The sequence below is a fragment of the Trachypithecus francoisi genome, unplaced genomic scaffold (assembly GCF_009764315.1).
Source record: "Trachypithecus francoisi isolate TF-2019V2 unplaced genomic scaffold, Tfra_2.0 Lachesis_group2, whole genome shotgun sequence".
NCBI lineage: Eukaryota > Metazoa > Chordata > Mammalia > Primates > Cercopithecidae > Trachypithecus > Trachypithecus francoisi.
Window position 1 is genome coordinate 71,456,207 of NW_022681465.1, and position 22,608 is coordinate 71,478,814.

The following is a 22,608-nucleotide window of genomic DNA, read 5'->3' on the forward strand; positions in this document are numbered from 1 at the left end:
TCACACAACAAAATTGTCTAATGACACATTTCTTAGGACGTATCCCTATCACTAAGCAGGCCTGACTAAATATGATATTAAAGATTTATTGTCCATTTTGTCAGTCATGATAATAGAATTATGGTTTTAAAAATTACCTCATCTGGGCCAGGCACAGTGGCTCACACCTGTAATCCCAGCACTTTGGGAGGCTGAGGCGGGCGGATCATGAGGTCAGGAATTCAAGACCAGCCTGACCAACATGGTGAAACCCCATCCTACTAAAAAATACAAAAATTAGCTGGGTGTAGTGGCCCGCATCTGTAATCCCAACTACTCAGGAGACTGAGGCAGGAGAACTGCTTGAACCCGGAGACAGAGGTTGTAGTGAGCTGAGATTGTGCCATGCCATTGAACTCCAGCCTGGGCGACAGAGCAAGACTCCGTCTCAAACAACAACAACAAACAAACAAACAAACAAAAAACCTCATCTGTTCACTACATATACTGAACTACTTATCATACTTATAATATACTCAGATCTGCTTTGAGGCATTGACAATTGTTGTAAGCGTGTGAGAGGTACTCGAATGCTTATAAATCTCTACTTTGGTTTAAATTTTCTGTAATAAAAAAATCTTCAAAACAGTGTGAAATCCTGGGCCAGGCATGGTAGCTCACACCTGTAATCCCAGCACTTTCAGAGGCTGAGGCAGGTGGATTACCTGAGGTCAGGAGTTCGAGACTGGCCTAGTCAACATGGCAAAACCCCATGTCTACTAAAAATACAAAAATCAGCCAGGCACAGGAGCGGGTATCTGTAGCCCCAGCTACTCGGAAGGCTGAGGCAGGAGAATCACTTGAACGCAGGAGGTGGAGGTTACAGTGAGCCAAGATTATGCCACTGCACTCTAGTCAGAGTGACAGAATGAGACTCCATCTCAAAAATAAATAAATAAAATTCAAAGTTAAAATCTACTATTTTAGGTAACAAACTAGGCAACAAACCTCGTTTTTTTTTTTACTTTTTAATTTAATTTAATTTTTTTTTTTTTTTTTGAGACAGAGTCTCGGTCTGTCGCCCAGGCTGGAGTGCAGTGGCCGGATCTCAGCTCACTGCAAGCTCCGCCTCCCGGGTTTACGCCATTCTCCTGCCTCAGCCTCCCGAGTAGCTGAGACTACAGGCGCCCGCCACCTCACCCGGCTACTTTTTTGTATTTTTTAGTAGAGACGGGGTTTCACCATGTTAGCCAGGATGGTCTCGATCTCCTGACCTCATGATCCGCCCATCCTGGCCTCCCAAAGTGCTGGGATTACAGGCTTGAGCCACCGCGCCTGGCCTATTTTTTTTTTTTTTTTTAAGAAACAGAGTCTCGCTCTGCCACCCAGGCTGGAAATCAGTAGCAAGATCATAGCTCACTGCAGCCTAGAAATCCTGGGCACAAGGAATCCTCCTGCCTTGGCCTCCCAAAGTACTGAGATTACAGGCATAAGCCACTGCACCTGGCCAGAAAGGAATCTTTTTTTTTTTTTGAGACAGAGTCTCCTCCTGTTGCCCAGGCTGGAGCACAATGGTGCAATCTTGGCTCACTTCAACCTCCATCTCCCAGGTTCAAGTGATTCTCCTGCCTCAGCTTCCTGATTAGCTGGGATTACAGGTACACACCACCATGTCTGGCTAATTTTTTTTATCTTTTAGTAGAGACAGGGTTTTACCATGCTGGCCAGGCTGGTCTTGAACTCCTGACGTTGTGATCCGACCGACTTGTCCTCCAAAAGTGCTGGGATTACAGGCGTGAGCCCCTGCGCCCACCCCGAAAGGAACCTTTTTAATCTAGACAAATCACTTCCCAACAATCAAGAGACCAAATCAAACAAAAGAATAATTAAATAGAACTCAGGATCAAAATGAAAATATTAAAAATATATGTTCAAATCTTTAAGTCACTTCAAAGGACTATGTCCCTATTTATGAGCAAATATCTTTTAACTGGGATTGTTGTGAATTTAACTCACTTCTTACAGACCTAGATTTTTAAGAAATGAAATGAGATTGTATATACTTTTCCAAATGACACCTGCCTGGCCCTTTTGTAACGGTGAATGAAGAGTCTATGAAACTAAGCTCATGACAGGTGAGAGAAGCAATCAAGAAACATTTCAATGCCATTTCATTTGGAAAAACAATCTGAGCCCCGGGACATGTAAGATTATACTAAGGGTGAGTGAGTTAAGAATAAACTTTTTTTTGACTCACGCCTATAATCCCAGTACTTTGGGAGGCCGAGGTGGGCAGATCACGAGGTCAGGAGATCAAGATCATCCTGGCTACCATGGTGAAACCCCATCTCTACTAAAAAAATACAAAAAAATTAGCCGGGCACGGTGGCGGGCGCCTGTAGTCTCAGCTACTCGGGAGGCTGAGGCAGGAGAATTGCGTGAACCCGGGAGGCAGAGCTTGCAGTGAGTGGAGATCGCGCCACTGCACTCCAGCCTGGGCGACAGAGCTAGACTCCATGTCAAAAAAAAAAAAAAGAATAAACTTTTTTTTTTTTCAGGACAGGGTCTCACTATGTTGCCCAGGCTGGAGTGCGGTGGCTATTCACAGGTACGATCATTGCACACAAGAGCCTCAAACTCCCAGGCTCAAGCAATCCCACCTCAAGCCTCCCAAGTACCTGGGATTACACCACTGTGCCCGGCTTTAAAGTAAAGATTTTAATCAAAGTCTAAAGATAAGATCAGGGCTTAATATAAATAGAACGGATTAGGATTAAGGAATGATTAAGGAGAAAAGAGTGAAATGATACCTAAAGTTTTACTTCTTTTTAAACTTGTTACACAAATAACTGGACATAGACCATGAATTAAGAAATTAATTTAGGTCAGGCACAATGACCCATGCCTGCAATCCCAACAATTTGGGAGGCCAAGGCAGGTAGACTGCTTGAGCTGAGGAGTTCAAGATCAGCCTGGGCAACATGGCAAAACCCTGCATCTACAAAAAATACAAAAATTAGCTGGGTGTGGTGGTGTGCACTTGTCATCCCAGCTACTCAGGAGGCTGAGGCGGGAGGATGGGTTAAGCCCAGGAGGTGTGTTGCAGTGAGTTGAGATCATACCACTGCACTCCAGACCGGGCAACAGAGCCAGATTCTGTCTTTAAAAAAAAAAAAAAGGCCGGGCGCGGTGGCTCACACCTGTAATCCCAGCACTTTGGGAGGCCGAGGCGGGCGGATCACGAGGTCAAGAGATCAAGACCATCCTGGCTAACACGGTGAAACCCCATCTCTACTAAAAATACAAAAAATTAGCCGGGCGTGGTGACGGGCACCTGTAGTCCCAGCTACTCAGAAGGCTGAGGCAGGAGACTGGCGTGAACCTGGGAGGCGGAGCTTGCAGTGAGCCAAGAGCACACCACTGCACTCCAGCCTGGGAGACAGCGCAAGACTCCGTCTCAAAAAAAAAACAAAAACAAAACAAACAAACAAAAAAATTCAGTTTAATAATGAAGCATGATATAAGGTAACAGGTATCACAATTTGTTTATATAATAAATTTCTGACTATCATATATATCATATATGTATACACATAGCTGTTAAAGTGCAATATTTACTTGTGAACACAAAGTAAAATCATAGAGCATACTGTACTTTGAAGAGTCAATACTTTCCCAAATCAAATGAAAAATTCATACCATTATTCATACTTAGGCCTAATGTCTAAGCAAGCAGTTCATTTGGACAAACCTATTGCTCTAATGGAAACTTCATCAAGTTTATGGTCTTCAGCTGCTCCAGGTCTAAAGCATACAATACCTCCTTTACAGTAATTAAGTAATGACTGAGGAAAAGGACTCAGTGAAGGAAGGGATCCTTTCATTCGAATCTAAAAGTAAAGAATAACCAAATATGTTAATTACCAGCAGTATAAATCACTTTTAAAAGAAACTATAAAAGAATCAGGCAGGTAAGATGAACCATACAGAATGGAAAACACAGCATATGAAATCAGCTACATTTTCAGAAACTTACAAATTTAATTCAGGAAAGTCCCTAGCTTGTTATCTCAAAAAAAAAAAAAAAGGTTCTAAGTAAATCATTTGCACTCTCTTGTCACAATTTTGCCTGTATAAGAAGAATTTAAAGCTATTTGTCCCTGGCTTTCCTCACTGGCATAGCAAAGAAAATAAAGAAATATAAGAATCTTAACCTTATCCCAAATAAAGCTGTGTACAGTAACTAAAACAAATACAAAAAGTTTATGCCTACATACATAACTTTTAAAAAAACTAATCTATAAATGGCAGAATTAGAAAGACACCATTTGGCAACCCCTAATAATGACTCTAGGCAAGGGTCATTAGTAAATGCTAACAGAGTAAAAAGCTGATGGGTTGACAGGGATATGTGATAGAGGGTGTGACATGATCCAAACTCTATCTCCCTATCCCTAAAAGTAAAATAAGCAAACACATGTGCCACGTGCAACACAGAAGCACACAATACTTATGAAAGATTCATTTCTAAAAAAATTTGAGGCGAAGTGCGGTGGATCACGCCTGTAATCCCAGCACTTTAGGGAGGCTGAGGTGGGCAGATCACTTGAGGTCAGAAGTTTGAGACCAGCCCAGCCAACATGGTGAAACCCCATCTCTACTAAAAACACAAAAATTAGTTGGACGAGGTGGCAGGCGCCTGTAGTCCCAGTTACTCAGGAGGCTGAGACAGGAGAATCGCTTAAACCCGGGAGCCGGAGGTTGCAGTGAGCCGAGACCATGCCACTGCACCCAGCCTGGGCAACAGAGTGAGATGCTGTCTCAAAAAAAAAAAAAAGAAAAAAAAGAAAATTTGAATCTCAATCTATTTAAACCTCTCTGCCTCAATGAGCACAGATTAATGACCGGGTTACAGGGGGGAAAAAAAGAAAGAGAAACAAGGTAAACGACGTTAAATGAAGAAATGATCAGATAAATTTAGAATATGGTGCAGGAAAAATTACCTAGTTTTTTTTGTTTTTAATCAATCAAGAATAAAAAGAGAAGGAGCTTCTACAGATAACAGTCTGATTTAAATATATTTGGAGATGATAAAATTTATTTCCACATTTCAGGAAAGGGCTCTAAGAGACTTAAACCTGGGAAAGAAGCATTAACATAAGGCTTGCAATTGATTTTCTCCTGCTAGTCACTTCCAGAAAGACACAATCTAATCAAATCTCCGGGGAAGCATGCTAATGACAGACTTCTTGTCAAATACATTAATGGCATTTACTACCAGGATGGTACTAAGAGGTAGAGAGAGAGAGAGAGCGTGAGCCAGCAAAGAAATGGGGGACCTCAGTCCTACAGCCACATGCAACTGAATTCTGGAACAATCTGAATGTGCCTGGAAACAGATGTTCCCCTAGCACCTCTAGAAAGGAATGTAGCCCTGCTGCCACCTTAATTGGCCTTGTGAGACTCTAAGCAGAGACCTAGCTGAACCACCCTGTGGTGGTTCTGATGCACAGAACCTGTGGGATATTAAATGGGTGCTATTTTAAGCTGTTAAATTTGTGTTAATTTGTTAGGGTAGTAATAGAAAAGTAATATGGTTCAGAATCTTTGTTTCAGCACCACTTTTTAATTGAGCTATAACTCACATAACATCAAAGTCATCTTTTAAAAGTGTACAATTAGTGGTTTTTAGTAAACTCACAAAGTTAGGCAACCATCAACACTGTCTAATTCCAGGTCATTTTCGTTTTTTTTTTTTTTTTTTTTTTTTTGAGACAGAGTCTCACTCTGCCGCCCAGGCTAGAATGCAGTGGCACAATCTTGGCTCACTGCAAGCTCCACCTCCTGGGTTCACGCCATTCTCCTGCCTCAGCCTCCCGAGTAGCTGGGACTACAGGTGCCCACCACCACACCCGGCTAATTTTTTGTATTTTTAGTAGAGATGGGGTTTCACCGTGCTAGCCAGGATGGTCTCAATCTCCTGACCTGTGATCCACTCGCCTCGGCCTCCCAAAGCACTGGGATTACAGGCATGAGCCACCGTGCCCGGCCCTCTTTTTTTTTTTTTTGAGACAGAGTCTCACTCTGTCACCAGGGCTGGAGTGCAGTGGCACGATCTCGGCTCACTGCAACCTCTACCTCCCTAGTTCAAGAGATTCTCCTGCCTCAGCCTCCCGAGTAGCTGGGATTACAGATGCCCACCATCACGCCTGGCTAATTTTTGTATTTTTAGTAGAGACAGGGTTTCACCATGTGGGCCAGGATGGTCTTGATCCCTCGACCTCGTGATCCACCCGCCTCGGGCTCCCAAAGTGCTGGGATTACAGGCGTGAGCCACCGCACCCGGCCAATTCCAGGTCATTTTCATCACCCCAAAAAGAAAAACAAAAGCAGTCACTGTCCACTTCCTACTCTCCCTAACCCCTGGCAACCAACCACTATCTACTTTCAGTTTCCATTGTGATGCCAAAATATAAAATGAGTACAGTTTTAATTTATATTTTTATAGAAACTATATCCAAATTTCACAAACTTTCTTTTTCTCTAAAAAAGGGTAATTTTCAAAAATACTTTTAGATAACTTCTCAAAGTCTCTCCAAAGGTTCCTATTAAAAATAATTATATTTTTTTTAGGCTGAATTAAACACATTTGGAGATGATGAAATTTATTTCCACATTTCCGAGACAGTAGGCATATAAAGGGCTTAGAGCTGGATAAAGGGACCTACCAGGTGTCCTAGCTGGCTGGAAATCTGATAAGAATGAAGTGACAGCTCAGCTAAAGTCAGTATAGGAGGAGATGAACACCTGGGAATCAAACTGAATTGCACATCTCAGAAAATAGCAAGGGGGAGACCCTGACTAGTGGAGGCTACTGGATGGAAACAGACGAGAATGAACTATAACTTTCCATTCTCTGAACCCACAGAAGCCCCCACAGAATGCAGACAACACCTCAAGGAGAACTGGGAGAAAGCCCTGGACTGAGTTTCAATCTTTAATGAAATGATGGGGGAGTTGGAAAAAAGTAACTGTAATTCCCTGGAATTAACGGACTAGATTACATTATCTTTTGCTAGACAGGGTGGAACTAAGCTACAGACCCAGTTCAGAGTCCTTACCTTTCAACAGGAAGAATCTGGTCTGTTTAGTCTGTTTATGAATAAACCTGAAATTTATGATTTATAGGGCACAACTCCTTGGGAAAATGTAACAATTATAAAAACAATAATATAAATATTAGTATATTTCAGTTAACACAGCACGTAAATGACTTAAGATATTTCCATACCTTCTGCATGACTTTTCTTGCCCACCTCAACTGCAAGATATACCACTGTGCCACAGGAAAAGAACACCGAGCCGCCCGGAAAAGCAGGAGAACACGCTGAAGGATTCCAGATACCTTCTGGCGATTATTTTTTTCAGCTTTTAAAAGAAGATCATCACCATCTTCCTGAGGAAAATAAAACAATCCATTTTAGTGGCTAGTAATGAGAAAATTTAGAATGGTAAAGTAAAAATAAAGATAGGCTAATGAGGCTGGGCACAGTGGCTCATGTCTGTAATCCCAGCACTTTGGAAGGCCGAAGCAGGAGGATTGCTTAAGCTCAGGAGTTGAAGGCTGAAGTGAGCCATTATTGCATCACTGTACTCAAACCTGGGCCACACAGTAGCACCCTGTCTCAAAAAGAAGAAAAAAAAAATGATAGGCTAATGAAGCTCACTGCTTCTCAAACTAGAATGTTCCTGGAGATTTATAAAGGAAATTCTGAGGCACAGGCTCTGAGATTTCAACTATGACTATTTCTAGAATCAAGAAAATTTTATCTCCCCTCAACGTAAAGGGATAAGCTGACCCTTGTTCCCAGTCTTACCCTAGAACAGTTAAAGCCCACCACTCCAGACTCCACTGGTGGAATGTTAGAGAGGTCCATCTAAGCAGAATCCCTTTTCTCTTCCTCTGCTGGGAAGAATCCTACTTATATTTCAATGTCACTTCCTCTGTGAAGCCCATCCCTCTGTGCTACAAGAGCACTCTGTTCACACTTCTACTGTAGCTTTCACCAATTAATTACATATCAATTTATACCTGTATCTCACTGTACTCAGAACTCCCAAGAGGAAGGAAGGGCCTTGCCATTTGTCTACATATGGCCACAGTGTACTCACTCAAGTCTGATACATATTAGGAACCAATAAATGTTTGTTGAATAAATGCTATTCAAACCAGTAGCTAAAGATTATTTTCCCAGATAATGAGATAATGTGAGCACTGTAAACATCTGCTTCCCCAACATCCTTCTTCCCTGCCCACTTCTTTACAGTATTCAGTTTTTGAGTATCTGCCCATCTCCTACATGGCTCATACGATTGAGGGAAAGCTCATCCCACCTCAAAGAAGGCTCTATTCACGGGCCAAGCAGTACCCCGTGTTAAGCCTAGCCAGAAAGACTGTTTGAAGAACAGGTATGTGACCTAAGCCAGTCTCAATAAGAGTGAATCTCAACCCTCCTGCTTGGAATGCTGGGACAGAAATAATTTTGCCACTTTTCTTTGTCTCAATCCCTGTGCCCAGGGACATGGACAAGGCATCGTTAGAAGCTGTTAGCGGCCATCCTGCTCCCACAAGGTGAGCTAGTCTTCAGGTGAAGATGATACCTCAAAAAACAAACTAGAGCAAAAGACAGAGCCCAAGTCTTTGGTAACATAACTAAATCAGAAACCTGCCCTACCACTAGGCTTCTTCATTATGTGAGCCAATAAATGCCTTTATTGTTTAAACCATTTTGACCAAGTGTTCTATTACTTGCAACACAAGGGGTTCTAACTGATACATAGTGACATTTAGAAGAAATCTTACCAAGGAGAATTGCTTTAATAAAAAACAATAAAATGAAGCACTACTAAAGATAGTAACCACTCAAACTACTCGAACTATTATCTGCATAGGCTATTGAAAAAACTTTAACTGTCATTTCACATTTCTAAACCAATTACTAAAGACTCAGATGCAAGAGGAAAGATGAATTATTAAGAAATGCCATGGACTTTTTATTCCTTCCATTTGTAAAATCAACAAGTAAAATGTTTTAGACTATTGAAATATAACCAAACAGAACAAATGAGAAATTAAAAACTAGAGGTAGAAGTTGCCAATTTTGAAACAGGAGGTAGTAAAAAAATAATACCCAGAACTACTTCAAAGTGTTAATCAAATACTTCAAAATCTAAATGTAAGTAATTTACAATAACATTTTAAATATTAAAACCAGCTAATTATAATGTTATGATTTTTTAATAAGAGCAGAGAAAAAGTTTCTGAGCGGAATATAGTATTTATAATATAGAACTATCAATTGACTAGTGCAGGAAAAAAAAAAAACCTTTTAAATCAAAGTCAAAAATCAGTTCTTTCTTTTCCTTTTTGAGACAGAGTTTTGCTCTGTCACCCAGGCTGGAGTGCAGTGCTGCGATTTCAACTCACTGCAACCTCTGCCTCCTGGGCTCAAGTCATCCTCCCACCTCAGCCTACTGAGTAGCTGACACTACAGGCGCGTGCCATGATGCCCAGCTAATTGTTGTATATTTTATAGAGACAGGGTTTCGCCATGTTGCCTAGGCTGGTCTCAAACTCCTCGACTCAAGCAATCTTCCTGCCTTGGCCTCCCAAGTTCTGGGATTACAGGTATGAGCCACTATGCCCAGCCGAGTCTTTCAAAAAAGGCAAACACAAAGAGATAAATAAGAGACTGAAATAATGTATGGCTTCTAATTCTGACACTCATTATTTCATTTGTTACCCTAAACAAATGCCTAATTTTTAAAAGTCTGGATATTAAGATTGTGCTATATTGTTAAAATAATTTTTTTTTGAGACGGAGTTTCGTTCTTGTTGCACAGGCTGGAGTGCAATGGCATAATCTCAGCTCACCGCAGCCTCTGCTTCCTGGGTTCAAGCGATTCTCCTGCCTCAGGAGAATCCCCCAAGTAGCTGAGTTTACAGGCGTGTGCCACCACAGCCAGTTAATTTTGTATTTTTAGTAGAGACGGGGCTTCTCCATGTTGGTCAGGCTGGTCTCAAACTCCGGACCTCAGGTGATCTGCCTGCCTCTGCCTCCCAAAGTGCTGGGATTACAGGCATAAGCCACCATGCCCACCCTATTGTTACAATAATTTTAACATTTATTGAGTAATTACTATATGTCCCAGGTCCTGAGCTAGCAGATTTTATAGGATATCTCAATCCTCACAAAAATGCCATGAGAGGTACTATTATCATCTGCATTTTACAGATAAGGAAACTTAAACAACAGTTTAGTACATTTCCTAAGATTATACAATTAGTGAACAGCAAAGCTGGGATCTAAGTTTGTCTTTAGAGCTTGAATTTTTAACCTGATGATTATTATGAAGTTAATTATTTTAAAAACTCGACAAAATCAACTTTAAATTAATGAAAAAGTTAATGCTATAAGCTTACTTCACTAAGAATAGCTGGCTGGGGACAGTACAATGGAGGAGCTGGAAGATACAAGCCAAATGGCACTAAGCCCCACAGTCTTTTACTGAAGTCCTTGGCAGAGTCTATCAGAAGTTGAAATGTCTCCGAAAGAATATCTGCATCAGCCATAACTGATGCTTTCAGTACTTCTTGTACTGAACCAAATAGCAGATTTGCATCTTCCTCTTCAATGGGATCTATCAAATACAAAAATTTGGTAAAATAGTTAAAGTTTGTATTAAACTTCTTATCCATTTTGTAGGAAAAAATTTCAAATCTAAAAACATTCATTGTCAAGAACGAACATATTGGTTGACATACAAACATTCAAACTTACAGACAGAAATTACAAACTATCTTGTTACTTTAAGATTATAGATAAGAACATGAGACATTTTTATACAAGATATTATAGAAACAACTATACAATAAAAATATTCTTAGGATGTAGTTCTGAGTCAAAATAATTGAAAAAATATTAATGGGAAAAGAATGTCAAGAAAGACACCAAAATAATATACAAGATTATGTGAGAGTAACTTTTTCCTTTTATTTATTTATTTATTTTTTGAGACGGAGTCTCACTCTGTCACCCAGGCTGGAGTCACTCTGTCACCCAGGCTGGAGTGTGAAGTGCAGTGGCAGGATCTCGGCTCACTGCAACCTCTGCCTCCCAGGTTCTACCAATTCTCCCACCTAAGCCTCCCGAGTAGCTGGGATTACAGGCACCCACCATCCAGGCTAATTTTTGTATTTTTAGTAGAGATGAGGTTTCACCATGTTGGCCAGGCTGGTCTCGAACCCCTGATCTCAGGTGATCCATCCGGCCTCCCAAAGTCCTGGGATTACAGGCATGAGCCACCATGCCTGGCCATTTTTCCTTTTCTTAATAGTACATGATAGTACTTTTGTAACAATAAGTTAATAAAAATGACTTATGAAAGAAACAGGAAAACACAAAATAGTCATGCATATATTATGGCTTCAACTATGCAAATATCTATACATATGTGGGCATGTCCCAGAAGGCAAAATGTAGGGAGATGTGGTGGTAGAACTGGAAACTCAGGGATTTTTCTACTATAAAATATTTTAAGCATACTGCAAAATATAGAATATATGAAAGTATAGAGTATGTCAAACCCTCATGTGCTGACTTCTCATCCTTGTCTGATAGGAACATTTTTGCTATATTTAACTTAGGTAGCCACTATCCAGCATTTGGTGTGGACATACTGGAATTTCAATTAAATATACGTTGTCTTTCTGTTCTGTGTGTTCTATAAAGCTTCTCTTTCATATTTTTCAAATCTATGTCCCTATCTATTTTGTATATATTTATCTTTATCTTTATATATTTTATAGATATATAGATACATAAACATAGCTCAGATTCATCTTTTCCAGTTCACAAATTTGCTCCTAAATTGGTCTAGTAACTTTAACCATCTAGTAAGTTTTTGTTTTCAAATCAGGTTGAGACATAATTTACATACTATATTCATCCTTTTTAAAGTATACAGTTCAATAAAATTAAACAAATCTATACTGGCTTGTAATAACATTTCCATCACTCCAAAAAGTTATCTTATGCTTCTTTGTAGTCAATTCCCCATTTACTCTCAGGCAACCCCGATCTGTTTTCGGCTCCTATAGTTTTGTTTTTTATAGAATGCCACAGAAATGGAATCATACGGTATGTAGTCTTCGTTCCTGACTTCTTTCAGGACTACTTACCATGACGGTTCTGTGATTCATCTATGTTGTCACATGTTATCAGTAATTTGTTCCTCTTCATTATTTGTTATTCCATTTTAAAGATACATTTGAATTTGCTTATCCATTCACCAGGTGACAAACATTTGAGGTGTTTCCAAATTTTGGCTATAAACATTCATGTATGGGTATTTGTTTTGTTTCATTTTTTGAGACAAGGATCTCACTATGTCACCCAGGTTGGAGTGCAGTGGCACAATCATGGCTCACTGCAGACTTGACCTCCTAGGCTCAAGTGATTCTCCCACCTTAGTTAGCTTCCCAAGTAGCTGGGACTACAGGCGTGTACCATCATGCCTGGCTAATTTTTGTATTTTCTGTAGAGACAGGGTTTTGTCATATTGCCCAAGCTGATCTCGAACTCCTGGGCTCAAGTGATCTGCTGGCCTTAGCCTCCCAAAGCATTGAGATTACAGGCGTGAGCCACTTAGCCCGGCTTCGTGTACAAATGGGCCTGTTTCTATTTCTCTTTAATGGAATGGAATTCATTCAAGAGCAGCTAAAGAGAAAGAAATGGAACGCTTTGAGTTTTTATTTGCTTTTTGTTTCTGACCTCTGGCAATTCCCCTTACTTTCTTTAAAGCCTGGCCTTTAAGTGGCATTTTTTGTATCTTATCTAGAAACACATTTTATCTATGTATTTATTGTGGAAGAGTTTTCAGATCATTTAAAACAACATATTGCCAAAACTCAAAGTTCAGACTGGAGATGTCTTAGTCCCTTCTTTAAAATCCAACTTTCAAATAGTAACATCTTTTCATTAATTAAAACAAACGAACTACACAGAAAATTATCAAAGAAAAGTTTATAGTCAGATTTCCAAGTATTATAGATTCTCTCAAAACAGAAACATTGTAAGTTTTAGGAATCTAGAGTTAGAAGTTTCACTCCTTACTGGAGCAAAGCACCAATAAAAACAGAAGGGCCTCACAGTTGTCCTGGTTTTACATTAAATATATGACATTAAATGACTGATTTCATTACTTTTAATCTAAATTTCTCCTACTGTAAAACAGATAAATTTTATAGGATTCCTGTGTGAATCTATGTAGTACATGTAATATTCTATCATTTTAAATTGTTTAACACCATTTTGAACTTTTCAAATTAAAAAAAATTATAATTTATGCACTAGGTGAGAGTTGAAATAAATCACTCCTAAGTACCCTTCCAGGCTTGAGATTCTACAGCTCCAAAAGAAAATGATATAAATGAAGCGAAATATAATTAGTATAAAGGCATGTAGGAAGGCTACTCTCAAACATAGTCTCTGGGGTGGCCTTGCTCTGCAGGAGTCAGAAAGCTGTAACACTGCAGCATCAAGAAAGCTACTTTAGTATTTTAAAAAAAAAAAAAAGGGTACGTATGGAAAATCAGAAAATCTTTCAGTTATCAACCCTTGTATCGTGAGCTGGCATCAGTTTTGGGTGTTCCCATGGCTAAGTATAAATATCATACTTTCATTTTTTGGCCGGGCGCAGTGGCTAACGCCTGTAATCCCAACACTTTGGGAGGCCAAGGCGGGCAGATCACCTGAGGTCAGGAGTTTGAGACCAGCCTGGCCAAGTTGGTGAAACCCTGTCTCTACTAAAAATACAAAAATTAGCCAGACGTGGTGGTCCACACCTGTAATCCCAGCTACTCGGGAAGCTGAAGCAGGAGAATTGCTTGAACCCGGGTGGCAGAGGTTGCAGTGAGCCAAGATCACGCCACTGCACTCCTGCCTGGGTGGCAGAGTGAGACTCCATCTCAAAAAATAGTAATAATAAAATAAAAATAAATATCATGCTTTCATTTTTGGTAAGTTCATTTCAAAGTGTTAATACATTTGTAGACATGTATAAGCTTTTTAAAGTATCATAAGGTTTATATTAATCTGACACGAGTCAGACCATACATACATAACACACCTGTAAACTGTTTATATTTTGAGTCCATTTCATTTTTTGCTTCCAAAGAGGCTGGTTGACCTAAAAAACACCGCAGTTTTTCCTGAAAAATCTGTGCTGGAGTCATACGTAGTGGTAGATTCAGACTCTTTTTCTTGGACCTGAAATAACATCAAATTAAGGGAAATGAATCCAAATTTTGAAAAAAAGGAAAGGTTTCACACATCAAGGACTAAAGATAAAAGTTTCAGAAATAATGGAATTTACTTTTTTATCTATCATACATGTAAAAAAGATATATTCAAGGAAATATTGTATTAAGACCCTCCACGATTATGATCCTAATACATTCCCCCATTCTTATTTCTAATTGCTACCCTAAATACGGGCTTTACTAACACATAGTGTACTAAATAAATGGTTTTTGTTTGTTTTGAGACAGGATCTCACTCTGTTGCCCAGGCTGAGGTGTAATGACATGATCACAGCTCACTGCGGCCTTGACCTCCCGAGCTCAAGTGATCTTCCCACATCAGCCTCCCAAGTAGTTGGGACCACAGGCACGAATCATCGCACTTGGCTATTAATAAAAGTTTTTTTTTTTTTTTTTGAGACGGAGTCTGGCTCTGTCGCCCGGGCTGGAGTACAGTGGCCGGATCTCAGCTCACTGCAAGCTCTGCCTCCTGGGTTCACGCCATTCTCCTGCCTCAGCCTCCCAAGTAGCTGGGACTACAGGCGCCCGCCACCTCGCCTGGCTAGTTTTTTGTATTTTTAGTAGAGACGAGGTTTCACTGTGTTAGCCAGGATGGTCTCGATCTCCTGACCTCGTGATCCGCCCGTCTCGGCCTCCCAAAGTGCTGGGATTACAGGCTTGAGCCACCGTGCCCGGCCTAATAAAAGTTTTAACACAAATAAGTAAGCCACTGAACTGTTCAATACAGTAACCACTAACTACATGTGGCTATTTACATTTAAATTAACTAAAATTAAATTGAAAATTTAATTCCTTGGTCTCACTAGCTGCATTTCAATAGTTACTTGTGGTGAGTGGCTACCATACTGGACAACACATTTCCATTACTAAAGAATGTTCCATTGAACAATGCTGAACTAAGGATTCCACATAAAATGTAAATACCAGCAAAAAGAGAAATATAAAATACATAGTTCAATCATACTGTATCTTAAAATTGCCTAAAATTCCATACCTCATGAAATTGCTATCACGTTTACAGAACAGCTGGAAAGCCACACCAATTGAAACAGACGTCTTCCAGTCTCCAAGTTTATATGCCAACCACACAGCCTCTGGAACTAGGCCACCAATAAATAGTAATTCAAGTGCATATTCAACTGTCCAGACATTAGAGAGATTCTGATCTCTAACGACGCTGGCCACCTTAGAGTGTTGCAGAGGAATAAGTCGAAAGGACTGCTCTGTGAGTAAATTTTAAAAAATGGATTATTACAATCACATCCAAACTCATGATTCCTTGCATGGGTATATTTATCTCTTCAATCAGTATTATCTACAAAAAACCACCAGGAAGATACATACAAAATGGGCTAAAGTAATACTCAACATGCCCTAGAACACTTTTAACACTGACAAATGTGCCTCATTCATGCGTCATGAAACAAATGCCAGCATTATTTTTAAAATGAAACAAAAGAGAGAAAAAAACAGAGTAGAAAGTGTTAGACAATAAAGGTAAATACTGTTTAGTGAAACTTTTGTGTCAGGTAATATGCAAATACATACAAAAAACATTTATATCTACTCTACTATTGGTACACAATGTACAATTTATTACCGTGACATGGGTCACAATGTGCTGTTTATTACTGTGGGATACTCAGAAATACATGCTTATTTCTCATACTAGATTATGAAATGCAGAAGGCAGAGACTACATTTTATCTGATTTTTGTGTTACCCACAGTGTTATGCAATAAAAAACTAAGTTGAGGTAACAATGAAGGATATTAAGTGTCAATATTAGTGTTGATTACGAAGTAGAAAAGTGTAATTTTCAGTAATTCCGACTAAATAATAAGATTGCTATCTGGCCTGTGATTTAATACAAAAGGATAATATTCCCCCTGGCCTTCTGTCCCTTTCCCTAATTGAAGTAACTTGATAAAGCAACTTAAAAATACGATAAAAGAAATGTTATTAAAAAATAGATGTTGATGGGATTTTTACTCATTCTCTCAAAATAAAAGTCATAAATAGTATTCATGAGCTTCTCTGCTCCTTGAAATGGTTAGTTTCTCACATGACCTACACAGGCAATGTCTACAGCAAGAACTAACATTTTAGCTCTCTGACAAACACACCTGGAAAAACAAAAAAGTTTTCAACCACTTGGATGTCTGATTTTGCATAAGCAAAGGAGCCAGGATACTGGCTAAATTTTTCCTATTTTTATTCAGTACGAGCAAGGTAATATACTAGGTTCACTACTTTTTAAAATATCACACCAAATAAGCAACTCAAATCCCTAGAAAAATTCTGATCAGAAAAATTAACATGAAATGTATACACATCCTGAAACATTGACAGAACATAGGAGTTTGAACACATAGTTCAAAATCCATGGTTCTATGACTGATTATATTTGCTGACCACTTGTTGTCGTCCTTATTAAACTTCTAACTATATTTTAACTAGTACTACTCTAACCTAGGTGTGCCTTGTACATACCTGTGTATCTGTTCATGTCTACTCTTGCTTAAAGCCCTCCAACAGATTCCCATGATACTTAAAATAAACTCAGATTTCTTAACATGGCTTACACCATCTGGCCCTTTTACTGAATGCAACTCATATCACTCTCCACTTCTTCCTCTAGTTTTTTTTGTTTGCTTTGGGGTTTTCTTTGTTGTTGTTTTGGTGTTGTTTTATTTTGTTCTGTTTTGTTTGAGACAGTCTTGATCTGTCACCCAAGCTGTAGTGTAATTGCATGATCTCACTGCAACCTCTGCCATCCCGGCTCAAGCAATCCTCTTGCCTCAGCCTCCCAAGTGACTGGGAATCTCAAGTACATGTCACCATGCCGGGCTAATTTTTGTATTTCTTGTAGAGACAGGGTTTCACAATGTTGTCCAGGCTGATCTCAAACTCCTGGACTCAAGCAATAGGCCTGGCTTCCCAAAGTGCTGGGATTACAGGCATGAGCCAACATGCCCAGCCATCCTCCTCCAGTTTACAGCCACACAGATCTTTCCGTTTCTCAAACACATCAGCCTTGTTCTTGCCCTGGGGCTTTTACACAAACTCAGGTTAGAATGCCCTGTGCCTTGATGTATCCAATTCTTTTTTGTTACTAAGAGTTAGGCTTAGAGGCCTGAGCGGTGGCTCACGCCTGTAATCCCAGCACTTTGGGAGGTCGAGGCGGGCGGATCACGAGGTCAGCCTGAGATCGAGACCATTCTAGCTAACACGGTGAAACCCCGTCTCTACTAAAAATACAAAAAACTAGCAGGGCGAGGTGGCGGGCGCCTGTAGTCCCAGCTACTCGGGAGGCTGAGGCAGGAGAATGGCGTGAACCCGGGAGGCGGAGCTTGTAGTAAGCCGAGATGGCACCACTGCACTCCAGCCTGGGCGACACAGTGAGACCCCATCTCAAAAAAAAAAAAAAAAGAAAAGAAAAAGAGTTAAGCTTAACTTTCACCTCCTCAGAGAGCTGCTCCTGAAATTCCCAATCTAAAACTGCCACTCAGTCACGCTGTATTGCTCTATTTTAATTCTCTCCGTAACAGTTATAACCATTTATCTTGTTTATATATTTAATTTTCTGTCTCAACATATTAGGCGTAAACCCCATAAAATAACAAGTACTTTATCATTTTGTTCATGGCAGTTAGGCTAAATCTGTTCCACAGATAAAAAAAAAACAACGCGCATGCGCCGTAGCTCTCCAGACCGGGAAGGCTGTACTTAGCCGGTCGCCGGGAGATGAAGGATGGGATGTGAGGCGGTCCTGCCTTGCCGCCTTCCGTCCCTAGTCTCCGGGTCCCCGCCCTCCAGTCGCCTTTGAGTCGCACCTGGGTCACGGTCCTCACTCATGCCTCAGAACCGAAGGAAGCTCGCGTGTTTGCTAGAAAACCTAGTTGGAAGTGCAAGGCAGAAAGCGTTCAGCACCCTTGTTCCTCCCCACCCCCCGGGACAGAGACAGAGCTCTGGAGGGCAGGGAATCCCCCTCGTCTTGGCCCATCCCCGGCTGGGCACTAAACTCAGGCCACGGTGGGGCGAGCGAGGCGGGCTCCAGAGGAAGCTGACGGCTGATAATGGCTCAGTCGAACATGCTCCCCGTGGCTGATGTGTTGAGTCAAGATGAACTGCGCAAAAAGCTATACCAGACATTTAAGGATCGGGGTATACTGGACACGCTCAAGATACAACTTCGAAACCAGCTAATTCATGAGCTGACGCAGCCTGTATTGAGTGGAGAACTGCAAACTCGGTCCATTTCAGTGCAAGGGAGCTCCCTCTTAATAGGTGCCTCTAACTCTTTAGTGGCAGATCACTTACAAAGATGTGGCTATGAATATTCACTTTCTGTTTTCTTTCCAGAAAGTGGTTTGGCAAAAGAAAAGGTATTTACTATGCAGGATCTATTACAACTCATTAAAATCAACCCTACTTCCAGTCTCTACAAATCACTGGTTTCAGGATCTGATAAAGAAAACCAAAAAGGTTTTCTTATGTATTTTTTAAAAGAATTGGCAGAATATCATCAAGCTAAAGAGAGTTGTAATAAGGAAACTCAGACAAGTTCGACATTTAGCAGAGATTCTCTGGCTGAGAAACTTCAGCTTATTGATGATCAGTTTGCAGATGCTTACCCTCAGCGTGTCAAGTTCGAGTCTTTAGAAATAAAGCTAAATGAATATAAGAGAGAAATAGAAGAGCAACTTCGGGCAGAAATATGCCAAAAGTTGAAGTTTTTTAAAGATACTGAGATAGCAAAAATTAAAATGGAAGCGAAAAAAAAGTATGAGAAGGAATTAGCCGTGTTCCAGAATGATTTTGACAAAGCTTGTCAAGCAAAATCTGAAGCCCTCGTTATTCAGGAAAAGAGTACCCTTGAGAGAATTCAAAAGCACCAAGAGATTGAAACAAAAGAGATTTATGCTCAAAGGCAACTTTTACTAAAAGATATGGATTTGCTAAGAGGAAGAGAAGCAGAGCTGAAGCAAAGAGTTGAAGCTTTTGAACTGAACCAGAAGCTCCAGGAAGAAAAACATAAAAGCATGACTGAGGCACTTAGGAGACAGGAGCAGAATATAAAGAGTTTTGAGAAGACCTATGACCAAAAGCTCAAGAATGAACTTCTAAAGTATCAACTTGAACTAAAGCACGACTACATCATTAGAACTAATCGACTGACTGAAGATGAAAGGAAGAATAAAGAAAAAGCAGTTCATTTGCAAGAGAAGCTCATAGCTTTTAATTCAAAAAAGGAGGAACTCAATCAATCTGTAAATCGCATAAAAGAACTTGGGCTTGAGTTAGAGTCTGTCAAAGCCCAGTCTTTGGCAATAACAAAACAAAACCATATGCTGAATGAAAAGGTTAAAGTGATGAGTGATTATTCACTACTAAAAGAAGAGAGACTGGAGCTTCTAGCACAAAATAAATTACTTAAACAACAACTGGAAGAGAGTAGAAATGAAAACTTGCGTCTCCTAAACCGCCTAGCTCAGCCAGCTCCTGAACTTGTGGTCTTTCAGAAAGAACTACGGAGAGCAGAAAAGGCTATAGTGGTTGAGCATGAGGAGTTCGAAAGCCGCAGGCAAGCTCTGCACAAACAACTGCAAGATGAAATTGAGCATACTGCACAGCTGAAGGCCCAGATACTAGGTTACAAAGCTTCCATAAAGAGGTTAACTATTCAGGTTGCCGATTTAAAACTGCAACTGAAGCAAACTCAGACAGCCCTAGAGAATGAAGTGTACTGCAATCCAAAGCCGTCTGTGATCCATCATTCTGCCAATGGATTAATAAATGGCAACATGGTGCTTCACAATGGTGAGATAAGTGGGGACTTCTTGAACAATCCTTGTAAACAGGAAAAAGTTCTAGCAGGTATGGTTGCATCAAGGATCACAAATTATCCAAATACAGGGATGGAGGGTAGTTCCCCTGATTCTGACCTTGAGTTTGTCGCCAATACTAATGCAAGGGTCAAAGAGCTTCAGCAAGAGGCCGAACGCCTGGAAAAGGCTTTCAGAAGTTACCATCGGAGAGACATTAAAAACTCTGCCACAGGCCCACTACCAGCAAAGAGCCCACCATCTCTGCACTTGCTGGAAGCCTTCAAAAACATTACTTCCAGTTCCCCGGAAAGACATATTTTTGCAGAGGACAGAGTTATCTCTGAGCAGCCTCAAGTGGGCACACTTAAAGAAGAAAGGAATGACATCTTGGAAGCACTGACAGGCAGTGTAGCCTCAAGGCTAGGCAGGGGCACTTCCTGCAGACACCTCTCCTCCACATCCCTTCCAGAAGCAAAAAGAAGCCTTGAAAGTGAAATATATCTGGAAGGTCTGGGCAGATCACACATTGCTTCCCCCAGTCCTTGTACTGACAGAATGCCCCTGTCATCACCCACTGAGTCTAGGCACAACTTCTCCATCCCTCCCTTCTCCAGCCCTCCGGGGCAGAAAGCTGGTCATTATCAGAGACAAAATGAACTTCAAGACAAAAGTGAATTTTCAGATGTGGACAAGCTAGCTTTTAAGGATAATGAGGAATTTGAGTCATCCTGTGAATATGCAGGGAACGTGCCAAGGCAGTTTGAAATGGATGAGCCCTCTCCTGCTGGGGATATGCTTCATATGGGTGCTGCTGCAGCTGCTGTGCCCCTCTCATATCAGCACCCAAATGTAGATCAGAAACAAATTGAAGAACAAAAGGAAGAAGAAAAAATATGGGAACAGCAAGTGAAAGAACGAGAGCAGAGAGAAGAAAGAAGGCAGAGTAATCTACAAGAAATTTTAGAAAAGGAACGAAGAGAACTAGAAAAACTGTATCAGGAAAGGAGGATCACTGAAGAATCACTGAAGATTGAAATGGAAAATGAATTAGAAATGAGTAATCAAGAAATGAAAGACAAATCTGCTTACAGTGAAAATCCTTTAGAGAAATATATCAAAATAATCCAGCAGGAGCAAGACCAGGAGTCAGCAGGTAAGAGCTCAAAAAAGATGGTCCAGGAAGGCTCCCTAGTGGACACACTGCAATCTAGTGACAAAGTCGAAAGTTTAACAGGCTTTTCTCATGAAGAACCAGATGACTCTTGGTAACCATGTTTGCTGCCCAGCTTCTAACTTACATACCATGAGAAGTAACATAACATTTACTCCTTTGTAAATGTTTCTCTATCAACAGATAAAACTCTCAATAAAAATGTATATAATCAAAAAAAAAAAGGAAGAAAGAAACTGCAAATGTTTTAGTATTATCAATTTCATGTCACACAAGCTAGTATATTTGCAGCACCAAGAATACTGTGTGGCAAACAGCAGGCACTTAATAAAAATCAGAATAAATGAATATCATAGAAATTTGTGTACATGTTTATACTGAGAACAGGGCAGTTATCTAGCACAGGATTAGATGCATTTTGGCCATACTAATGAAAGTATTAAATTTAAAAAGTAAATGGCCCAAATAAAATCATAAAAGTAAATCATCCAAATAAACTTAAATATTGAATTAGCAAGCTCAATATTTATTGAATTTCTACATTTTGACATAAATGAAGGTGGTAGCTCTTTCACTTTAAAAATTGAAACTTTCCTGTAATCCCAGCACTTTGGGAGGCTGAGACGGGCGGATCACGAGGTCAGGAGATGGAGACCATCCTGGCTCACATGGTGAAACCCCGTCTCTACTAAAAATACAAAAACTAGCCAGGCGAGGTGGTGGGCGCCTGTAGTCCCAGCTACTCGGGAGGCTGAGGCAGGAGAATGGCGTAAACCTGGGAGGCAGAGCTTGCAGTGAGCTGAGATCCGGCCACTGCACTCCAGTCCGGGCGACAGAGCGAGACTCCGCCTCAAAAAAAAAAAAAAAAAAAAAATTGAAACTTTAGCTGGGCACAGGGGTATACACCTATAGTCCCTGCGACGTGGGACGCTGAGGTGGTTAAGATCATTTGGCCGAGCACAGTGGTGCACGCCTATAATCCCAGCAGGGAGGCCAAGGCAGGTCGATCACCTGAGGTCAGGAGTTCGAGACCAGCCTGACTAACATGGTAAAACCCCGTTTCTACTAAATACAAAAAATTAGCTCGGCGTGGTGGCACATGCCTGTAATCCCAGCTACTTGGGAGATTGAGGCAGGAAAATTGCTTGAACCCAGGAGGTGAAGGCTGCAGTTAGCTGCGATCACGCCATTGCACTCCAGCCTGGGCAACAAGAGCGAAACTCAGTCTCAAAAAAAAAAGATCA

The 22,608-nt window shown here is 40.5% G+C and overlaps 2 protein-coding genes across 11 annotated transcripts in view; one reads left to right on the plus strand and one right to left on the minus strand.

Moving 5' to 3' along the window:
- The window catches only part of CPLANE1 (ciliogenesis and planar polarity effector 1), a 160,198-nt gene that overhangs the window by 94,621 nt on the left and 42,969 nt on the right, over nucleotides 1–22,608 (minus strand). For 9 of the 10 annotated variants that reach the window (XR_004429799.1, XR_004429800.1, XM_033179384.1 and 6 more), the window contains 5 exons: nucleotides 15,357–15,585; nucleotides 14,170–14,309; nucleotides 10,463–10,680; nucleotides 7,271–7,435; nucleotides 3,731–3,869 (listed from right to left, as the gene is read on the minus strand). Coding sequence is in view for 8 of the 10 variants with exons in the window: in XM_033179384.1 (XP_033035275.1) it covers nucleotides 3,731–3,869; nucleotides 7,271–7,435; nucleotides 10,463–10,680; nucleotides 14,170–14,309; nucleotides 15,357–15,585 (891 nt within the window). In the remaining 2 variants the exon portion in view is untranslated. The remainder of the gene's footprint in view (nucleotides 1–3,730; nucleotides 3,870–7,270; nucleotides 7,436–10,462; nucleotides 10,681–14,169; nucleotides 14,310–15,356; nucleotides 15,586–22,608) is intronic. The other variant, XM_033179383.1, reaches the window with a different exon arrangement.
- LOC117065032 (oral-facial-digital syndrome 1 protein-like) lies at nucleotides 18,403–21,577 on the plus strand. The gene has a single exon (XM_033179389.1). It carries the CDS (start codon nucleotides 18,442–18,444, stop codon nucleotides 21,460–21,462), a length of 3,021 nt encoding a protein of 1,006 aa, XP_033035280.1. The 5' UTR covers nucleotides 18,403–18,441; the 3' UTR covers nucleotides 21,463–21,577.

Excerpts from the sequence above, each read along its gene's own strand:
- LOC117065032 (XM_033179389.1), top strand. The coding sequence starts at position 18,442 with ATGGCTCAGTCGAACATGCTCCCCGTGGCTGATGTGTTGAGTCAAGAT.